At 43.1% G+C, this 18,220-nt stretch overlaps 1 protein-coding gene across 4 annotated transcripts in view; it reads right to left on the bottom strand.

Annotated features, from left to right (window-relative positions):
• The window catches only part of LOC140481932 (receptor tyrosine-protein kinase erbB-4-like), a 1,043,042-nt gene that overhangs the window by 279,060 nt on the left and 745,762 nt on the right, over nt 1–18,220 (bottom strand). For all 4 annotated transcript variants that reach the window (XM_072578639.1, XM_072578641.1, XM_072578642.1 and 1 more), the window contains exons 10-13: nt 16,897–16,970; nt 15,234–15,324; nt 9,445–9,644; nt 6,193–6,325 (exon numbers count right to left, since the gene is read on the bottom strand). In XM_072578639.1, coding sequence (XP_072434740.1) covers nt 6,193–6,325; nt 9,445–9,644; nt 15,234–15,324; nt 16,897–16,970 — 498 coding nt within the window. The remainder of the gene's footprint in view (nt 1–6,192; nt 6,326–9,444; nt 9,645–15,233; nt 15,325–16,896; nt 16,971–18,220) is intronic.

Genomic DNA, 18,220 nt, shown 5'->3' with positions numbered 1-18,220 from the left:
TCCTTGTTAAATGTGGAAGATGTCACACTCTGTCTGAGCATCCTGAGTGTTTGTAACGAGGTCAACCAGGCAGACGTCAGAGTACGAGTTCCCCGATTAGGGCGATTAATCTGATCCAATAATGGAGTTCTGACTGACATAAAACAACAGGAATATCAGAAGTTCTGTTCACTCTCAGAGCTGGCTCTGAGGGAACTGTATCAGTGTAAATAAAGAGTGACCTGACGATGGGATAATGGCCTCTGTGGAGTTATTTCACCCAGTTTTCTTCATACAATGCCCTGCGCCTAACAGTATTCCATCAACGTACATCTGTTTCCCATCTCGTATGTCACGTCCAGATGCTATCTCGCCGTGCATTAGGGCTCTTGGCAGACACATGGAAGCTGATAGAAGCAGTTTGAGAAAAGATGTTGTGAAATGAATCCACTGTCACTCTGTCTCTCCCAAACAGGTATCAACTAAACTGTTCATAAGACAGGACAATCACCAGGCACTTGGACTGCAGATGCTGGAAGCCATAGTCCAGAGATGTGAAGCTAGAAAAGCACAACAGGTCAGACAGCATCTGAACAGCAGGAAAGTCAATGCTTCGGCCCGATACATTGACTTTTCTGCTCTTCGGACGCTGTCTGGCCTCTCGTTTTTGAGGATGTAACTCTGAAAATGGACAAGGGAGATCCAGTGGATGTAGTGTACCTGAACTTTCAGAAAGCCTTTGATAAAGTCCCACATAGGAGGTTAGTGAACAAAATTAGGGCACATGGTATTGGGGACAAAGTACTGACTTGGATTGAAAATTGGTTGGCTGACAGGCAACAAAGAGTAGTAATAAACTGCTCCCTTTTGGAATGGCAGGCAGTGACCAGTGGGGTATCGCAGGGATCAGTGCTGGGACCGCAGGTTTTTACAATATATATTAATGATATAGAAGATGGTAATAATAGTAACACTAGCAAATTTGCTGATGATACAAAGCTGGGTGGCAGGGTGAAATGTTAGGAGAATACAGGGTGACCTGGACAGGCTAGGTGAGTGGACAGATGCATGGCAGATGCAGTTTAATGTGGATAAATGGATAGTTATCCACTTTGGTGGCAAGAACAGGAAGACAGATTACTACCTAAATGGAGTCAAGTTAGGTAAAGGGGCAGTACAAAGAGATCTGGGTGTTTTTGTACACCAGTCAATGAAGGTAAGCATGCAGGTATAGCAGGTAATGAAGAAAGCTAACAACATGCTGGCCTTCATAATAAGAGGGATTGAGTATAGAAGCAAAGAGGTTCCCCTGCAGCTGTACAGGGCCCTGGTGAGACCACACCTGGAGTACTGTGTGCAGTTCTGGTCTCCAAATTTGAGGAAAGACATTCTGGCTATTGAGGGAGTGTAATGTAGGTTCACGAGGTCAATTCCTGGAATGGCGGGACTATCTTATGTTGAAAGATTGGAGTGACTGGGCTTGTATACCCTTGAGTTTAGGTACACTACATCCACTGGATCTCCCTTGTCCATTTTCAGAGTTACATCCTCAAAAATGAGAGGCAAGACAGCGTCCGAAGAGCAGAAAAGTCAATGTATCGGGCCGAAGCATTGACTTTCCTGCTGTTCAGATGCTGTCTGACCTGAGTTTAGAAGACTGAGAGGGGATCTGATTGAGACGCATAAGATTATTAAAGGATTGGACACTCTGGAGGCAGGAAACATGTTTCCGCTGATGGGTGAGTTCCGAACCAGAGGACACAGCTTAAAAATAAGGGGTAGGCCATTTAGGACAGAGATGAGAAGAAACTTCTTCTCCCAGAGAATGGTGGGTGTGGGGAATGCTCTGCCCCAGGCAGTGGAGGCCCAGTCTCTGGATTCGTTTAAGAAGAGTTGGATAGAGCCCTCAAGGATAGTGGAATCAAGGGTTATGGAGATAAGGCAGGAACAGGATACTGATTGAGGATGATCAGCCATGATCATAATGAATGGTGGTGCAGGCTCGAAGGGCAGAATGGCCTACTCCTGCACCTATTGACTATTGTCTATCGTGCTTTTCCAGCTTCACATCTATAGACAATCAGCAGGCAGCCTTTCTTAATCTGAGTGTAATGTTGTTTAGTTTGCATTCATATCCTGGATGCAAATGTAACGAGTTGTTCTTGCCTGGCATTACAGTGCAAAGTAGCCTTTTCACTGATATTGTCGGACCATTGCAGCGGCATCATTGATTGCTTGACTTTAAGTCAAAAATGAAAGTTTGTGGTGTTCTGGGCCCCAACACATCCTAGCAGTGAGCTTTCATTGCTTTCTGGTCACAAATTAGGCAAGAGATTTGCCAAATAGTTCAGGAATCCACAAAAATCATTGGACTGCTTTCTCATTTGCTAATCACTGTTATGGCTCTCCCTTGTCAGGTCCCAGATTAAGTCCTTCTGAGGTCATTGCATGCCCAATGTACTTGACTTCAGGGATTTTCCATTTTGACTTGCCCATCTTGCCAGGTCTCTCTGGCAGTCGCACGGATCACAGTCCACACAATGGTTTCTTCCACTGGTGTCTCTCCAAATCTATGGACTAGCAGATCATCCACTATCGCTGTCACTCCAGGAAGGTCACTGACTAGCTCATGCTCGGTGTGTTGATACCTCTTCTTGAGCTGTGGAAATGCCAAACGGTAAACACAACCAACTGCATCTTCCAAATAGCATCTAGAATGTAGTGAGAAAATTACCTTGAAAATAACTTAATTTGCCAGCGACCATCCTTCACATCGGTTTCTAATAAAATCCTTTGCCTTGGAAAGTTGAGACAACATTTCCTTCCATAGTGCAGTGAGATCTCTTCAAAGTTTTATAGTGACCCTCTGGATCCAGATATCTTCATTGCTGTCTTTCTGATAATCCAGTCTGGAAGTGTTGTCATTTTTTGATTCATCTCTTCCACATCCTTTCTCTTGTCTCTCAGGCTGGACTTGAGGGCAGCTGAAACTCTCCTCACCAGATGCTGGGTCACTCTCTCACTCTCATCAATTTTGATGATATCCACCAGGACAACATCTGTGACCTGGAAAAAAAATCTTCATAATATTTTAGGATTTCTTCATCACTGGATCATCTTGTAGCCTGCAAAGAACTTCAGATCTTTATGGTCATGTTTCGAGTTATTATTCCACGTCTTCGACTTGCTTCAGCCAAAGTAGGCTGGATTTTGCTTCATATTTATTATCAGGAACTCCGCATCTTCATTCTACCCACTGCATTGGGTTCTCAGCTTCATTGGTCCACATGGCATGAGGAATAATCTACCACATAGCCTCGACCTGAGCTTTCACATCTTCTTTCTAGAGTCATCACCTTGAGAGATTTTGTACAGTCTTGTGAAGCTCAACAATGTGACATGAGGCACCGGTGTCTATCTGACACTTTACTTTGACATGAGGTTCTGCTTTGGTTGCCATCCTAGCAATCACAAACTATTTGTCATCCCTGGTTTGGACGACGACATCGTGTTTGTGTGGTCTTAAGTAATTTCTCAGAATCATTGACTGACACCTTAATAAAAAATTATTTTTGCATCTTACTAGGTAAACACGAGTTTGCAAAGTGAGTCCACTTCTTGCAGTTGGATCCCTACTTTCTTCAAGCTCCTTTTCTGTTGTGCGTGATGTCTCCCGTGTTATTTACATTCAGACTCTACCCTTGATCATTCCGTTGGCTTGTCTGCAAATGTTCCTTCCTTTTCCCAATCCGTTGTTCTCATTCAGCCTGGAATGTCTCTTCACATAATGTAAACCCTTTTCTGTTTGCTGTTAATGCACCCAAACAAACTCACAGGTTCTGCACATGTCAATATCTTCCTTGGGAGTTTCTCCTCTCTCAGCTGGTCTGCTCTCACAACAGGATCTCTTATGCTGAAGCCAATCCTATCTCTGACAAGATCACCCTTCAGTTATCCAAACTTATTGGATTTAGCTTAGATGTACCAGTGTGGTTACTTATTGATCAATTGCCTTCCTCTCCCACCAAGCCCTGACATTGAAGAAATGTCATTCATAAGTAGCAACAATGTGGGTTCAAAGCATGTTTTCAAAGATTTCAACATCTCTCTTGTCTAGCTTTTTTGCTCTTCAGTGAGACGCAGACTCCTTTCTGCAGCACTGAGAGCAGGGATGCTATTTTTATTTGTCCAAGATTTAAAAGTTAATTCTATAGCTATTTCATATTTCAGCCCACAGACAGTGGAAAAACTTCCAATTTTCTCAGCTCTTCTTTAGTTTCCTCTCGTGTCTCCTTTCATTTCCATAGCAGCAGGAAGTGGAAAATGCAAAGCCATTTTCACTCACCCAGTCATTCAAAACTGGAGTCTGCTATTATTTTAACCCTTGCCTTGCTGTTTCTTCCAGTGGCGCTCCCAGAGCTCAAATAACCCACATGTTTTTCCATTGTGCGATTCCATATGTCAAGAGCTGACTGCATATAAAGGTACTGACATCCGCAAAAGAGAATGCAGGACTATGGCAAGCCAGCCAATTATGACTACCTTTCTTCAACTCCAAGCACTATCATTTTCCAAGGACTGCTGTCTACCAGAATCACAGAATTGTTAGGGTGCAGAAAAAGGCCATTTGCCTTATCATGCCTGACCTGGCTCTATCCCCTAGTGTCTAATCTTTTCCCCTAATCCCTGCACAATATTCTTATCCAAATAATCATCCAAAGCCCTCTTGAATGCGTTAACGAACCTGCCTCACCACATTTCTCGGCTCTGTGTTCCATACCCTAATCACTGAAAAAGTTTTTCTCATATCATCCTTGCTTCTTTACCACATCATTTTAAATTTACGCCCTTTTGTTCCTTTAATGAGTGGGAATAGCTTTTCCTTATCTCCTCTATCCAGCCCACTCACGATTTTGAAAACCTGTCTCAAATCTCTGCTCAACCTTCTTCTCTCCAAGGAGAACAGTCCCAGCTTCTTCAATCTATCCTCATAAATGAAGTTCCTCATTCCTGGACCTATTCCTGTAAATTGCTCCCGTACTCTTTCCAGTGCATTCACATCTTCACTACAATGTGGCACTCACAACTGTTCATAATACTCCAGTTGAAGTCTCACAAAATGGTCTGCTTCTCCCAGCCAGGAATGATGTTGCTATCTTACAATAACGGTCATCGGTGAGTCGTGTATGGAACACATCCTTTGCCTGGTATTATCAGCATCTGTTGTGAATACAAAATGTCGAGTGTGCAACTACCTCAGGACACTGAAAATCACTGCAGTACACTGCAGCCTGTGAGCTCTAGTCTTATTAAAAATTCCAACAAGGCACCTGCACTATATCACGATCTTTGCAAATACGTCTGTTCTGCAGCTGCTGAAATCCACATTAATGTGTCCGTTGCATCTAGACCTGAATGTACTAGCTCACTCCCAGGCAGCTTCCCCCCCACAGTCTGAAATCTTGAGATCATCCAAAACGCTGCTGTCTGCATCCTAAACCTAACCAAAAAGGTGTTAATCCTTATCAGTTTGTGTAAATCTTCTTTGCCATCTTGCAAAAATCAATCAGCTCATTTCTTTTTGTTTCTGAAGTCAACAAACCCTGTCTTAGAAGGTTTCCTCAGAATTTATATTCTTGATAACCAGGGTCACATCTGGTGCATCTTATTTGTGTGAAGTATTCTAATGCTTGAATTCGAACTTGCTCCAATTTTCCTGCCCTGTTCTTGCTGCCCTACGTTGGTTCCCAGTTAAACAACATCTCAGGCTCACAATTCTCATTATTTCTCTATATGTAAATCTCCTCAAGCCCTACCATACCATGAGATCTCTGTATCCTCTAATTCTGGATTCCCAAGAAGTCCTGAGTTTAACTGTTCCACCATTGGTGACTGTGTCTTTCACAGTTTAAATTGAAAACTATGGAATCCCTTCCTTCAACCATCAATTGCATTCCCCCTTTCAGACACTAATTAAAAACTACCTTGTTGAAACAAAGCTTTGGTCATTTGACCTTACGTGGCACGGTGTCAGTAGTTTGTTTTGTAAAGGTCCTGTGAAGTGTCTCAGGGTATTTTATTACAACTATTTGTATCCGAGTTCTTCAAGCAAATACAAATCCTTTCTTTGTACCTTTTCAGTTATACGGCTCGATCGATGAACTGAATGACCGAATGAGGAAGATTTTGTGTGAGTTTGTTTTTCAGACTTACCCTTTATACAGGTTGCAAGATTCAATGCAAGTTCTGCCCCTACGGAAGAATCTGCAAGACAGGCACTGGTTTGGGCCTGGACCCCAGCACCCATCATCAGAGCACAGAGGGTCACACATCATCCTGTCGGAGGCTGCGAAAGCAACAAAAATCTCGCTCAATAAATCTGCCTAGTTACATAGGTCATGACAGTCAATTACTTAATCACCAGTAAGCAAAGGGTTAGGTATTTTTCTAATCATCCGTTCAGAGATTTTATTATACCCCGCTGGAGCATGTGGGATTTGCATCCGTGTCTCCTGGTCCAGAGATAGGGACACTAACATTGCATCACAAGATGATGTGGCCTGCCTGGGGTCTCCTCTATGAAAGAAAGCCAGGCTGTGCCTTCCACCATGCATCAATGCTAAGGATCCACTCTACCTTGATATGCAAAAGATGTGGACCTTAAGAGTTGCCAACTGCGATTGAATGTATTTCTCTGGAGGTTTCATCGCACGGCCAGTTTCCAGCCATTATTCATTTAATGCATCCATTCTCATGACCCACTGCCACAGAAGCACTTGGGCAGCACCAATACATGCAAAGATGGAATGACTGTAGCCCATGGTTTGTGCTGTTCGCTTTGGAAAGGAGGAAGCTTTGAGAGGGCTTAAGAAATGCTTTGAAAAGAAGGGATGGGCAATTCTGGAGAGAATGTGTAGGAGGAACCAAAACTGAGGACTATAAATACAAAATAAGTGCTGGAGAAACTCACCAGCTCTGGCAGCACTTGGGCGGAGAGAAACAAAGTTAATGTTTCAGGTCCAATGTGACTCTGAATTCTTATTTCAGATTTCCCAAATCTGCAGTGTTTTGCTTTGATAACAGTTACAAATATTAGGTTGGCACTCATAACGTCAATAGTTTAAAAGAAGAGGAACACCTTTATATTGAAACGCAAAACACTTTACATGTTTTCTGTAGGAAGTTAGTTGATGTGAAAAAAGGGTATAGAATGATATACTGAGATGAGGAAGATAAAATTGGGTGGCTCAGCGGTTTGCACTGCTACCTCACAGTGCCAGGGACCTGGGTTTGAATCTAGCCTCAGACGACTGTCTGTGTGGAGTTTGCACATTCTCCCTGTGTCTGCGTGGGTTTCCTCCAGATGCTCCAGTTTCCTCCCACAGTCCAAAGACGTACAGGTCAGGTGAATTGGCCACGCTAAATTGCCCATAGAGTTAGGTGCATTAGCCAGAGGGAAATGGGTCTGGGTGGGTTAATCTTCAGAGGGTCGGTGTGGACTTGTTGGGCCAAACGGCCTGTTTCCACACTGTAGGGAATCTAATCGAATCAAAACAGGACAACAATTTTGGTAGGTTAATTGGGTTGAATGGTCTGTTTCTATGCTGATTAAAGATATGTCACTGCATTGCACAGAAATATATGCTGCTCTATTTCAGCTGCAAAGTACTGTCTCCTGTTGTGTTGACATCCCTCTTAACAAAACTGACACTTGCTTACGACAATAACTTGCAAATGGAATCTTTTAATGTGGGGAGGCTGTTCACTGCAGCAACACATAGTCCCAGCTCACCAAGTTTACTGCTTGCCGTAGGCAGTTTGGGAGGATTTACAGGTTGGTAACCAACCTGTCTGTGTTGGAACCTCCTGCAGTCTTGCTCCATTTAAGTCATATTCAGCTCCTCTCTTCTTCCTGCCAAAGTGTGCCACCTCACGTTTCCCCACACTAAATCTCATCTGCCAAATTTGTACCCAACTTATCGACATTCTCCTGCAGATTCTTTGCATCAGCCTCACCACTTGGTCTTCCCACCTCTGTTTGAACAAAAAACAAACGTGGCTAAAGTACATTCAGTTCCCTCATCCCAATCGAGAATATATGTTGTAAATAACTGTGGCTCCAACACTGACTCCTGTGGCACACCATCCTGAAACCCAACTCTCTGTCTTCTATTAGTTAGCCAATCCTCTATCCACGCTAATATACTTGCCCCCCTAACATCAAGTCACAAGATGTACAAAATGTCAACTAAATTCACCAAGTGTGCTGCTACTAATTTGGCAGTTTTACACAACAACTGCATGTTTGCTTTCAGTGACTCTGTCACTCCTGCAAGAGATCTACACATCCCCTGTGACCCAGAGTGAATTTTACTGTCCATCAAAGAGCAACGTCATTGAAACCTTGAGCTCTGTGTGCGACTTCATGTGGAATCACTTGACTTCCCAATAAATGGATGGAAAAAATGACGTTAGGCACAACAGGAAACCAGCAAACTGGTTTACTTTACATAAAATGCACAAAGGAATAAAATACATTCTTGACATCAATTTCCTCTTGCTTCATGTTCCATGAAAATAATAAAAATCTGAGTGCAGCAGTAACTCCTATAGAAATAGACCATTTCAAGCCAGTTAATCTCAAACGAACAATCTCCCAGCTGCAAACAATAGCGCAGCTCATGACGAATGTGACTCTGTCTGACTGGCCAATTAATAATTTTTAAATTATGAAGGCCTCTTGTCCATTGCTAATTAAAATCTCTACATGGACAAGATTTCGCTCAGACAATACCATCAAGACCCATGATTGTCCACACAGTATCTGTTTCCCAACAGCTCCATATGCCACAAGAGTATCATTCTGCAGATCTGGGAAGTTGAAATAATAACTATACAGTGCTGAAAATATTCAGCTATTCTGACAGCATTTGTTGAGGGAGAGATGGAATTCACAGTGTATCTGACTGAATGTTGGGCTGAATGTCCCTGACCCACAGGAGGTCTGGAAAATTGAGGTGAACTGTCATCAGGAATGGTAGCTGTCACCTTCCTGTCCACATGCTAGAATGTTCCAGAAGAGAAGGCCCAGGATGACATTCCCAACCCCACCTTCTCTTAAAACCCCTTAACTGGCCAGTTAAAGACCACCTCAAAGACTCTTCTCTTCAGGGCTAAAGGTTTCTCAGCTCCTGTGCGTAACCCCCTGCATTTGTATAACCCATCAAAAGATATGTAAGAACATCTGTTATCCAAGGGAAAATGATAAAGGAGAGATACAGAACGATTAACTTTAACAAATCTCAATGGCCAGAAATCTCTCAGGATCAGAAACAGGCTTAACCCAATATTACTCTGCAATTATTAAAGTTAGACAGGGTGTAAGTGTTATATTTGCTCCAATTATATAAATTTACATCTCAGTGGGTTCTGTTGACACTCTTTGCACCGAGCCGTGCTACTTACTGCAATTCTGAGAGTTTCTGTTGTTCTTTATAACTGGTTTCTGCAAACTGGTTCTGAACAGCACGGTCCAGTTGACGGTGTGATAATAGCACAGGTTGGGGTTGTCGGACACATACACATTGCCTGCACTGATTTCCACCAGGGACTGGAAGTGAAGGGATGTTATCCACTGTTGTTTCAGAATCAGCAGTGAGATCCCACTGTACAAGGAGAGAAAACATACACCTTGTGCATTAGAATCATGCAGGGATCAGGTATTACAAAGCTCACATTGCACCACTTCCCAGATTGCGACTGGCAGTTTCAGAAGAAGGTGATGCCCATCAGAAATTGCTGAGGGCACTGTGTCATTTACCATCACTTGCCCACAACCCCTCAGTCAGTGCAGCCAGCGGGTGCAGCTGAATGCCCATTAATGTAGCAAGTCATTAAGCAGATTGTTGGAGTTAATTAGTCATAGTCATAGTGATGTACAGCACAGAAACAGACCCTTCAGTCCAACTTGTCCACGCTGACCAGATATCTCACCCCAATCTAGTCCCACCTACCAGCACTCAGCCCATAACCCTCCAAATCCTTCTTATTCATTTACCTATCCAGGTGCCTTTTAAATATTGTAATTGTACCAGTCTCCACCACTTCCTCTGGCAGCTCATTCCATACGTGTACCACCCTCTGCTTGAAAAAGTTGCCCCTTAGGTCTCTTTTATATCTCTCCCCTCTCACCCTAAACCTATGCCCTCTAGCTCTACTTCACCCACCCCAGGGAAAAGACTCTGTCTATCATGCCCATCATGATTTCATAAACCTCCAAAAGGTCACCCCTCAGCCTCCAATGCTCCAGGGAAAACAGCCCTAGCCTATTCAACCTCTCCCTATAGCTCAAATCCTCCAACCCTGGCAACATCCTTATAAATCTTTTCTGAACCTTTTCAAGTTTCACAACATCTTTCCGATAGGAAGGAGACCAGAATTGCACGCAATAATCGATTGAATTAATTGGCTAGGTAGATTCTGAAAAAAACGGGATATATGTGGGCACCATGGGGGCTGGGATTCATTCCTCCTCCCCTTCAATTCCATTGTAATTTAGCCCCCTCCTTCAATTCCCACCTCTCCTTAATTTTTGCCATTGTTGCAATGAGTCTGGCGAGCAGTCAATTATTTTAATTTGTTAACTAGCGGTGGATTCATTTTAAACATAAATAAATAAATAAGTCAGATAGATGGGCCTGGTGTACGAAAGGAACTGTAAAATGGAGTAGTTTTTTTATGTAAAAAAAAACTCTATCCAGAAAGCAAATGTCTTGGCTTCTACGTCACTGACTGGCTAGAATCCAAACTGGCATACTTTCAGGAAATCAATCTGCTGTCGGCAGAAATACTGTCTGTACCATAATATCTCAACCTCAGTTCCCCTTTGTTGTAAATGTGGTACTTTTTCAATGTGAGAAATTTTAATGCAACACTACATGTCTCGAGCTGTCAGTGTCAGCATTCAGCTCTTACCTGCTCTGCCCCAGAGTCTCTCAGCTCCAGTCTCTGAAATTAGCTATCTCAGTGTGATAACAACAGGATGACTGAGCTTTCCAATTCACCATAAGTTAGGGGCATCTTTGACACCCAGGCACTGGATAAATTTATAGCCTCTTCCACACTTCCCTCTAACACTCAATCAAGTCTCCAGCTGATTCCACACACAAACCTTACACCTGAGAAGCTGTCCATGCCATGTGTCTTGGATTATTTTGAATGCAGATCCTGGAAACCAAAAATCCCACCCCAATCTAGTCCCACCTGCCAGCACCTGGTCCATATCCCTCCAAACCCTTCCTATTCATATATCTATTCTGATGTCTTTTAAATGTTGCAATTGTACCACTTCCTCTGGCAGCTCATTCCACACACATACCACCCTCTGTATGAAAAAGTTGCCCCTTAGGTCTCTTTTATATCTTTCCCCTCTCGCCCGAAACATATGCCTTCTAGAGATGGACTCACCCACCCCAGGGGAAATACTTTGTCTATTTATCATGCCCCTCATGATTTCATAAACCTCTCTAAGTTTGCCCCCTCATGATTTTATAAACCTCTATAAGGTCACTCCTCAGCCTCCGATGCTCCAGTGAAAACAGCCCTAGCCTATTCAACCTCTCCCTTTAGTGCAATCCTCCAATCCTGGCAAAATCCTTGCAAACCTTTCCTGAACCCTTTCAAGTTTCACAACATCTTTCCGACAGGAAGGAGACCAGAATTGCACGCAATAATTGATTGAATTAATTGGCTCGGTAGATTCTAAAAAAGGGGATATATGTTACCTACCCACTGAACTATCTCCTCTTTAGTTATTACTGTGATGTGCACAGCACTGGCAAGATCAGCAATTACTGCCCAACACGAACTCGTTGGAGAAACCAGTGCAGAAACTTCTTCTTGAAGGGACACAATCCATTGGATGAAGGTATGCCCACAGTGCTGTTAGGTAGCCTATTCCAGGACTTTGACTCAACCACATCGAAGGAATGGCAATATTCCTATATTGAGATGATGTGCAAATTGCAGTGGATCATGCGAGTTGTTGGGGTGGCACGGTGGCTCAGTGGTTAGCCTTGGGCGACTGTCTGTGTGGAGTTTGTACGTTCTCCCTGTGCCTGCATGGGTTTCCTCTGGGTGCTCCAGTTTCCTCCCACAGTCCAAAGATGTGCAGGTTAGGGTGAATTGACCATGCTAACTTGCTCATGGTGTTCAGAGGTGTGTAGGTTAGGGGTAAATATAGGGCAGTGGGAATGGGTCTGGGTGGGCTAGTTTCCAGAGGGTCGTTGGGGATTGGTTGAGCTGAATGGCCTGTTTCCACACTGTAGGGATTCTATGATCTATGCAACTTGGGAGCTGCTGCCTGAACTAACATATTCTTGTTGTGTATTCTTTTGTCTGTGTGTTTTTTTTTGTGTGAATGGTTCTGGTTATGGTAGGAAGTCCTGTCAAGAGAAAGGATTTCACTCCTACCAGGGCATATGACATTGATTGTATGTAACCACAGGATCGACAAGCCCATGGTGAATAATTGAGACGCAAAGCTGGATGTACATGGTGTGATCTCGTCTGTATTCCTTTGAGAAATGCTAAAAAAGCCCTGCAATTAAAGCAAGTACTGTAATTATCTGAATTGCAAAAGAAAATACATATTGTGTGGAGGCTTGCAGCCATCTCATCCCATCTCATCAGTTGCTGTCTGCATCATTATTTTAACAGCGTGTAACAGCTCAGGGCATTTCCAAAAGGCAGCATGTCAGTTTGACATCAGACGGAGTTCTACAGGGTGGATGAGTGTTGGGGCAATGTAATGAGCTCATTCTGCTGGCCAGTTTACTAACTTGTAATTAGCCGCTCGAAGCAACTGGCAGGATGACATGGAACCTTTAGAATACGACTGTCAAGTGATCCCTTGGAGCTAAAGGTTTGTTTATTGCTTTGCCTGACCCTGATCGCTTACAGGTACCCTTCCATTAAGAAAAGCTGAAAATGAAAGGTAACATATGGTAAAGCCCTGTCAGTACTTTTCCCCTCTTCCTCAAATGATTAGCGTTGCTCAGGAATCACAATTTTAGACCTTGCCTGACAAATATTTAATGTGCACCGTTGGAATTCTCCTCTCCCCTAGTTAACCCACTGATAAATAAAGGTTTGGAGTGTTCAAAGCCTAATATTACACAGGGTTTGTGAAGGGGTGGATTAAAATATCTTTGTTTTAAACGGTGGACATTCATCAGCTAGTGCTCACACTCCCCACTGGCTGCAAATGAATGAGACTGGAGGATTTTTATTTGGTTCTGTAATTTGTCCGAGAGCACGCATATGATTACCACAGACGACCAGTTGACCCTTTGTGATATTGCTCACAAGAAATGAGTGCCTCCACTGGCAAGAGACTGTAATTACAACATGACACACAGGCAATTTCTGTTATAAGCCACAGCCATAGAAAGTTAGAATAGCTAAGCCAACAGCAGGTATGCACGAACATTAGATTTTTATTTTTTATCAATCCATTAGCTCTTAGATTGTTAGAAAGTTATTCTCTATTTTATTGCCATGCAGTTTGTTTCCTTGAGGTTTAAGATCTTATTTTCCCACAATGCAAAGAGTTCAACCAACACAGGCTTTGTCCCCTTCAAGTGCATTTCGATAGATATGAAGGGCTTTGTACCACATTTAACTCTAACTCATTCTTTACTAGAAAATTACAAATGCGGAATCCAAGACCACCACCCTCCCATGGCTCCCCTTTCCCCACCCATGTCTTCCTTTCTTCCTACATTGTATTGAGCGGAAGAATAAAAATCAACCAACCAAGCCAGCCTCAAGTTATCTCCTCTGCCTTTACTCCTTTCAATCCATGAGGTCCATGAGACTGAGAAATCACTAAATGATAAAATAACTGTGCAACAGCTGACCTCGGGCAAAAGCTGCCAAGAGTGTGATGCTGGAAAAGCACAGCAGGTCAGGCAGCATCCGAGAAGCAGGAGAATCGATGTTTCGGGCAAAAGCCCTTGATCAGGAATTTGCCCGAAACGTCGATTTTCCTGTACCTCGGATGCTAGCTGACCTGCTGTGCTTTTCCAGCACCACACTCTTGACTCCAATCTCCAGCATCTGCAGCACTCACTTTCGCCTCAGGGAATAGCTGTCCCAGTGTGAAAGATCTTACCAGCAATAGCCCAGAGTTTCATTGGAATTAGATATGCAAAACACAGAGTGTCCAGAAGGACCCCTTGAAGCAAAGGGCTCAGTGTCCAGTGGGGCTCAGCTTTGCTTTCCCATCTGAAAATTAGCCCAATACAAACCACCCTTAACATTATCAACTCTGGGCTGAAGCAAGGTCTCGATGCATTTGTGAGGAAGGTCCACACTACATTATAACTGGGAGTGCTAATGCTGACAGTAGCAGGGGGTGAGGGGGAAGAATTGCAAAAGAAACAACTTTGTCAAATAATATCTTCTATGCTCTCTTGCATGACACAAAGCAGCTTTACAGCTAATAAAGTGCAGGAAACCACGTCTTGGCCCTCCAAGGTTCAAGAATAGCAATGTGACAATCTGTTTTGGTGATGTTCATGCAGGGATAGGGTCCATCCAGTAACTCCCAGGAGGACCTTCCTCCTCATCAAGTGCAGTCATGGAATCTTTTCTGTTCAGGTGACAGGACAGACTGGGTCTCGGTTGAACAATTCAGCCAGTAGACAACGCACCACAAGGTGCAGCGTCAGAATTTCAGCCCGGATTTTATGTTAGCGTTTCTGGGACTGGGACATGAATGTTCAGTTTCTGGCCCAGTTAACAGTGTTACTAATATGTCCCATCTAAGAATGCAATAAGTGTGATCTGGGACTGCTACAACCATGAGAAGAGAGAAAATAGCAAATAGCTAACCGGGAAATAGCTCTACTTAATAAAATTTAGGGAACTTTGTTCTGGTTTGTTTTTGCTGGGATCATCAGCAAGGCAACATTTATTACTCAACTCCAGTTGTCTTGTGTACACTGACTAGTAAAGAGCTGGATCACCTTTGGGTCAGAATAGCAAGTGTCCTTTTTTATGAAGATCCCACAGCTTTCACACTCATCTACCACAGATGACCAAATTTATTGAATTCAACTTCGTAAAGAGCCAAGGTGGGATTTGAGCATGCCTCTGGATCCCTCATCCAGGTTTGTAGCCACTAGCCCAGTGCCTTCACTGGACAAAAGAAATAGGATGCTGATAGATAATGATTACCAAGTCGAGTTTACCTGTAAAGACTTCGACCACCTATTGTCACAAGGTTAGCAAACACATTGAAGTCCGTCATATTTCTTGGCCACGACTGAATGTTCAAAAAACCTAGTGAAAGAAAAGAAAATCCAACAAACAAAATCATGAACTATGAATATTCGGTTGTCGTTAATACAGCGGTTGTTCAGAAGAGTGCCCGATCTGGCATTTAGATAGCACCAATGAAAGTTTTACTCCTGTACGACTTCCGACTCCCAAAGATCACAACTTGCGAATAATTGGTCTTAAAGCTATCCTAGTTATAGTGCAGTCACAGAGATGAAATTGTGAAGGATTAGAAGTCAGTGAATACTGGTCGCATTGCAATTTCACACCATTCAGTGGTGCAAAACATGTCTTGAAATATAAATGGGTAAGTGAATGGTTATAACCTCCATGAATATGCGCAACAAAAAAAAGCACTGCTGTAGCAGGCGTTGGAAGAAGTTTGTTCCAGTTCATTTGCACTGCCATGTACAACTGACTGGTGTGTCATATTGCATTCTGACTGTATCCTCCATATTCATGTAATGGTGTTCTTACAAAAATAAGTAAAATGAAATGAGTTCCCATGCAGTTACTGAAGTGGAGAAAACAGTCACAGAACCATGGAATGATATAACACAGAAGGAGCATGCGCAGCTCAATGGGTCATACTTGCTCTCTGCAAGATCCATCCAATTAGTCCCACCCACCCCCACTTTCCCCATAGCCCTCTCTTTCTCTGCCTTCAAAGGCAGTTATAACACAGTGATTCCGAAATATTTTCACTACAGAGACCCACGGACCACCTACCCAGCCACAGAAAAGCTCATCAGAATGAAGGGAAGGAACGGGGGCCGTTTCTGAAGAGGCAGCAGTGAGTTGATGTCTGGTCCCAAACTGGAGGACATCAGTCTCGTGTCAGGCTTCATGTGGGATTTGAACCTGGAGCTTCCCCCCCTGAGGCACAGACACTATCCACTGAGCCACAAGAGTTGTGCATTGCAACAGGAACAAAGATTGCTTATGAAACTCCAATGTGGTTCTCACGTTCATGACAATTTGCACATGGCAATCAGTCTAGTTATATGGCATCATGATTATGGCTGGGATATGTGCCCTGGCCTGTTCTTTTGTGTGGGCTTGGTTCCTGTGTTGTGCTTCAGTGTGTTGTATTTTGGGCATTTGTAAAGTACACTTTGAGAGCTACTGCCAGAGAACATCCCACAGAGAGGGCACTTCCTGTGGGCATTAGCTTCAGATCGAGAGAGGTTGAAATAAAGATCTGAATCAGGGTATGACTGATCACGACTTATCATTAAAGACAAATACAAGATGAAAGGCTCAAATATCAAGGGACGCTGAGTGAAATATGTGGGAATTTAGGTGGAAGTAGGGATGTCAAACAAATTTTACTTTTGCCCAAGGAGAAAGAGAGCTACTGTGGAAGAACATGCAAGTGGTTGGTATTGATGGGCTGAAATGACCAATTCAGTAGGAAGAAGGGATTGTGAGGCAGGAAGAGACAAATGGATGGATCATCAATGAAAAGGTAATTCTTTCCTTCTAGTAATAGCAGATTCATTGTGACACAAATTGTTTTCGAAAGGCTGTAAAGTAAGGTGTTAAGGAAGAAGAAACTTGCTCTGATTTCACTACCTGTTATCTCTCGGACTGTACGGAAAACATTCAGCTTTTCAGGATCCAAAGCAGCGATATTATGATACGGGTCACTGGAAAGAAAGAAAAGCCAGTTCTGTTGAACGGTTGTCTCAGAAGCTAGCAACCGCAGCTTGCATTCATATAGCACCTTCACAGCATGGTCACATCTCTCACACATTGCTTAATTATTTGAGGTTTAAATATTAACAAACATCAATAATGTCTTCGAGAAAGCCATAAGACCAATAATGTTGACAGCTCAAAATCCCCTCCTCAAAATAAGCTTCAACATGTGAAAACAAAGAATTAGGCCATAAGTGCAATGGGAAGTAGACAAGTAACTCAATGGTACACTTAATGTTGCTTCGCTAGTATTGAAAGAAACAAACCATGTGATATAACAAATACGTCTCTGGCTGTGTAAAGGTCATTAACCTTCAGACATGAATTTCCAAAAGGTACTCTTAATATTGAGCTTCTCATGCCAGGGATATACATCTGGAACTTTGGCACAAATATGAATTTGCCTTCTAGCCCTGAAATCTCGATTTATGCTTGATAGATGAATCTCTCCAGTGGAAACGCAAATCCCCATAATGTGCATATGTGTCAGCCTTGGCTCAGCATACAGCATTTCTGGTTCAGAAGGCTGTGAGTTAAAGAGCAGGCAGAAACTTCAGTGCAACTGCTGAAGGGCTGCATCAGAGCCTGAGGTGCTAAGTTTCGAGTCAGAGGCTACAACAAGACCCTTTTGGGCTTCAACACCTCACATTCAAAAAAGCACCTTTCACACAATAGGACATCCCAAAGCAGGTCACCAAAGAGCAATCAAATAAAAATTGGCACTAACCTTGGAGGTGGTTTAGGGATGGGTGAATGAAAGCTTGCTGAAATAGTGGGTTTTAAAGTTTCTTTACGGAGGGAAGGGCCTTGGAGAAATAGGGTGAGAGAGACGTAGGGAGAAGGAATTTCAGAGTTTTGGGGCCCCTTGAACACTGAAGCCAACAGTAGAGTAAAGATTTTGGCAAATGCTTAAGAGGCCAGAGTTTGTGAGGATACAAGGATGCTGAAATCATGGGAATGGAGACGACAGAACACTGTGTAACAGAACACATTCTTCATTTTATATTGGAGTGGAGGCTGAAAATCAGAAAAATTGCTATGTTTTAAAAAGAGGGGACCACAAAGGTCGGTTTGTAGTTTTCTAAGGATCTTTTTACTTTTGGGGATACTACACTTGGACGAAGTGGTGCATCCTCAGTGCGTTCAGGGCAACCTCTGTCCAGAGACGGTCTTTTGATTGGCTTTTCAAATTGGCACT

This window comes from Chiloscyllium punctatum, chromosome 10 (genome assembly GCF_047496795.1).
Source record: "Chiloscyllium punctatum isolate Juve2018m chromosome 10, sChiPun1.3, whole genome shotgun sequence".
Classification (NCBI taxonomy): Eukaryota; Metazoa; Chordata; class Chondrichthyes; order Orectolobiformes; family Hemiscylliidae; genus Chiloscyllium; species Chiloscyllium punctatum.
The sequence above is the reverse complement of the archived record's forward strand: the minus strand, read 5'-3'. Positions and strand labels throughout refer to the sequence as shown.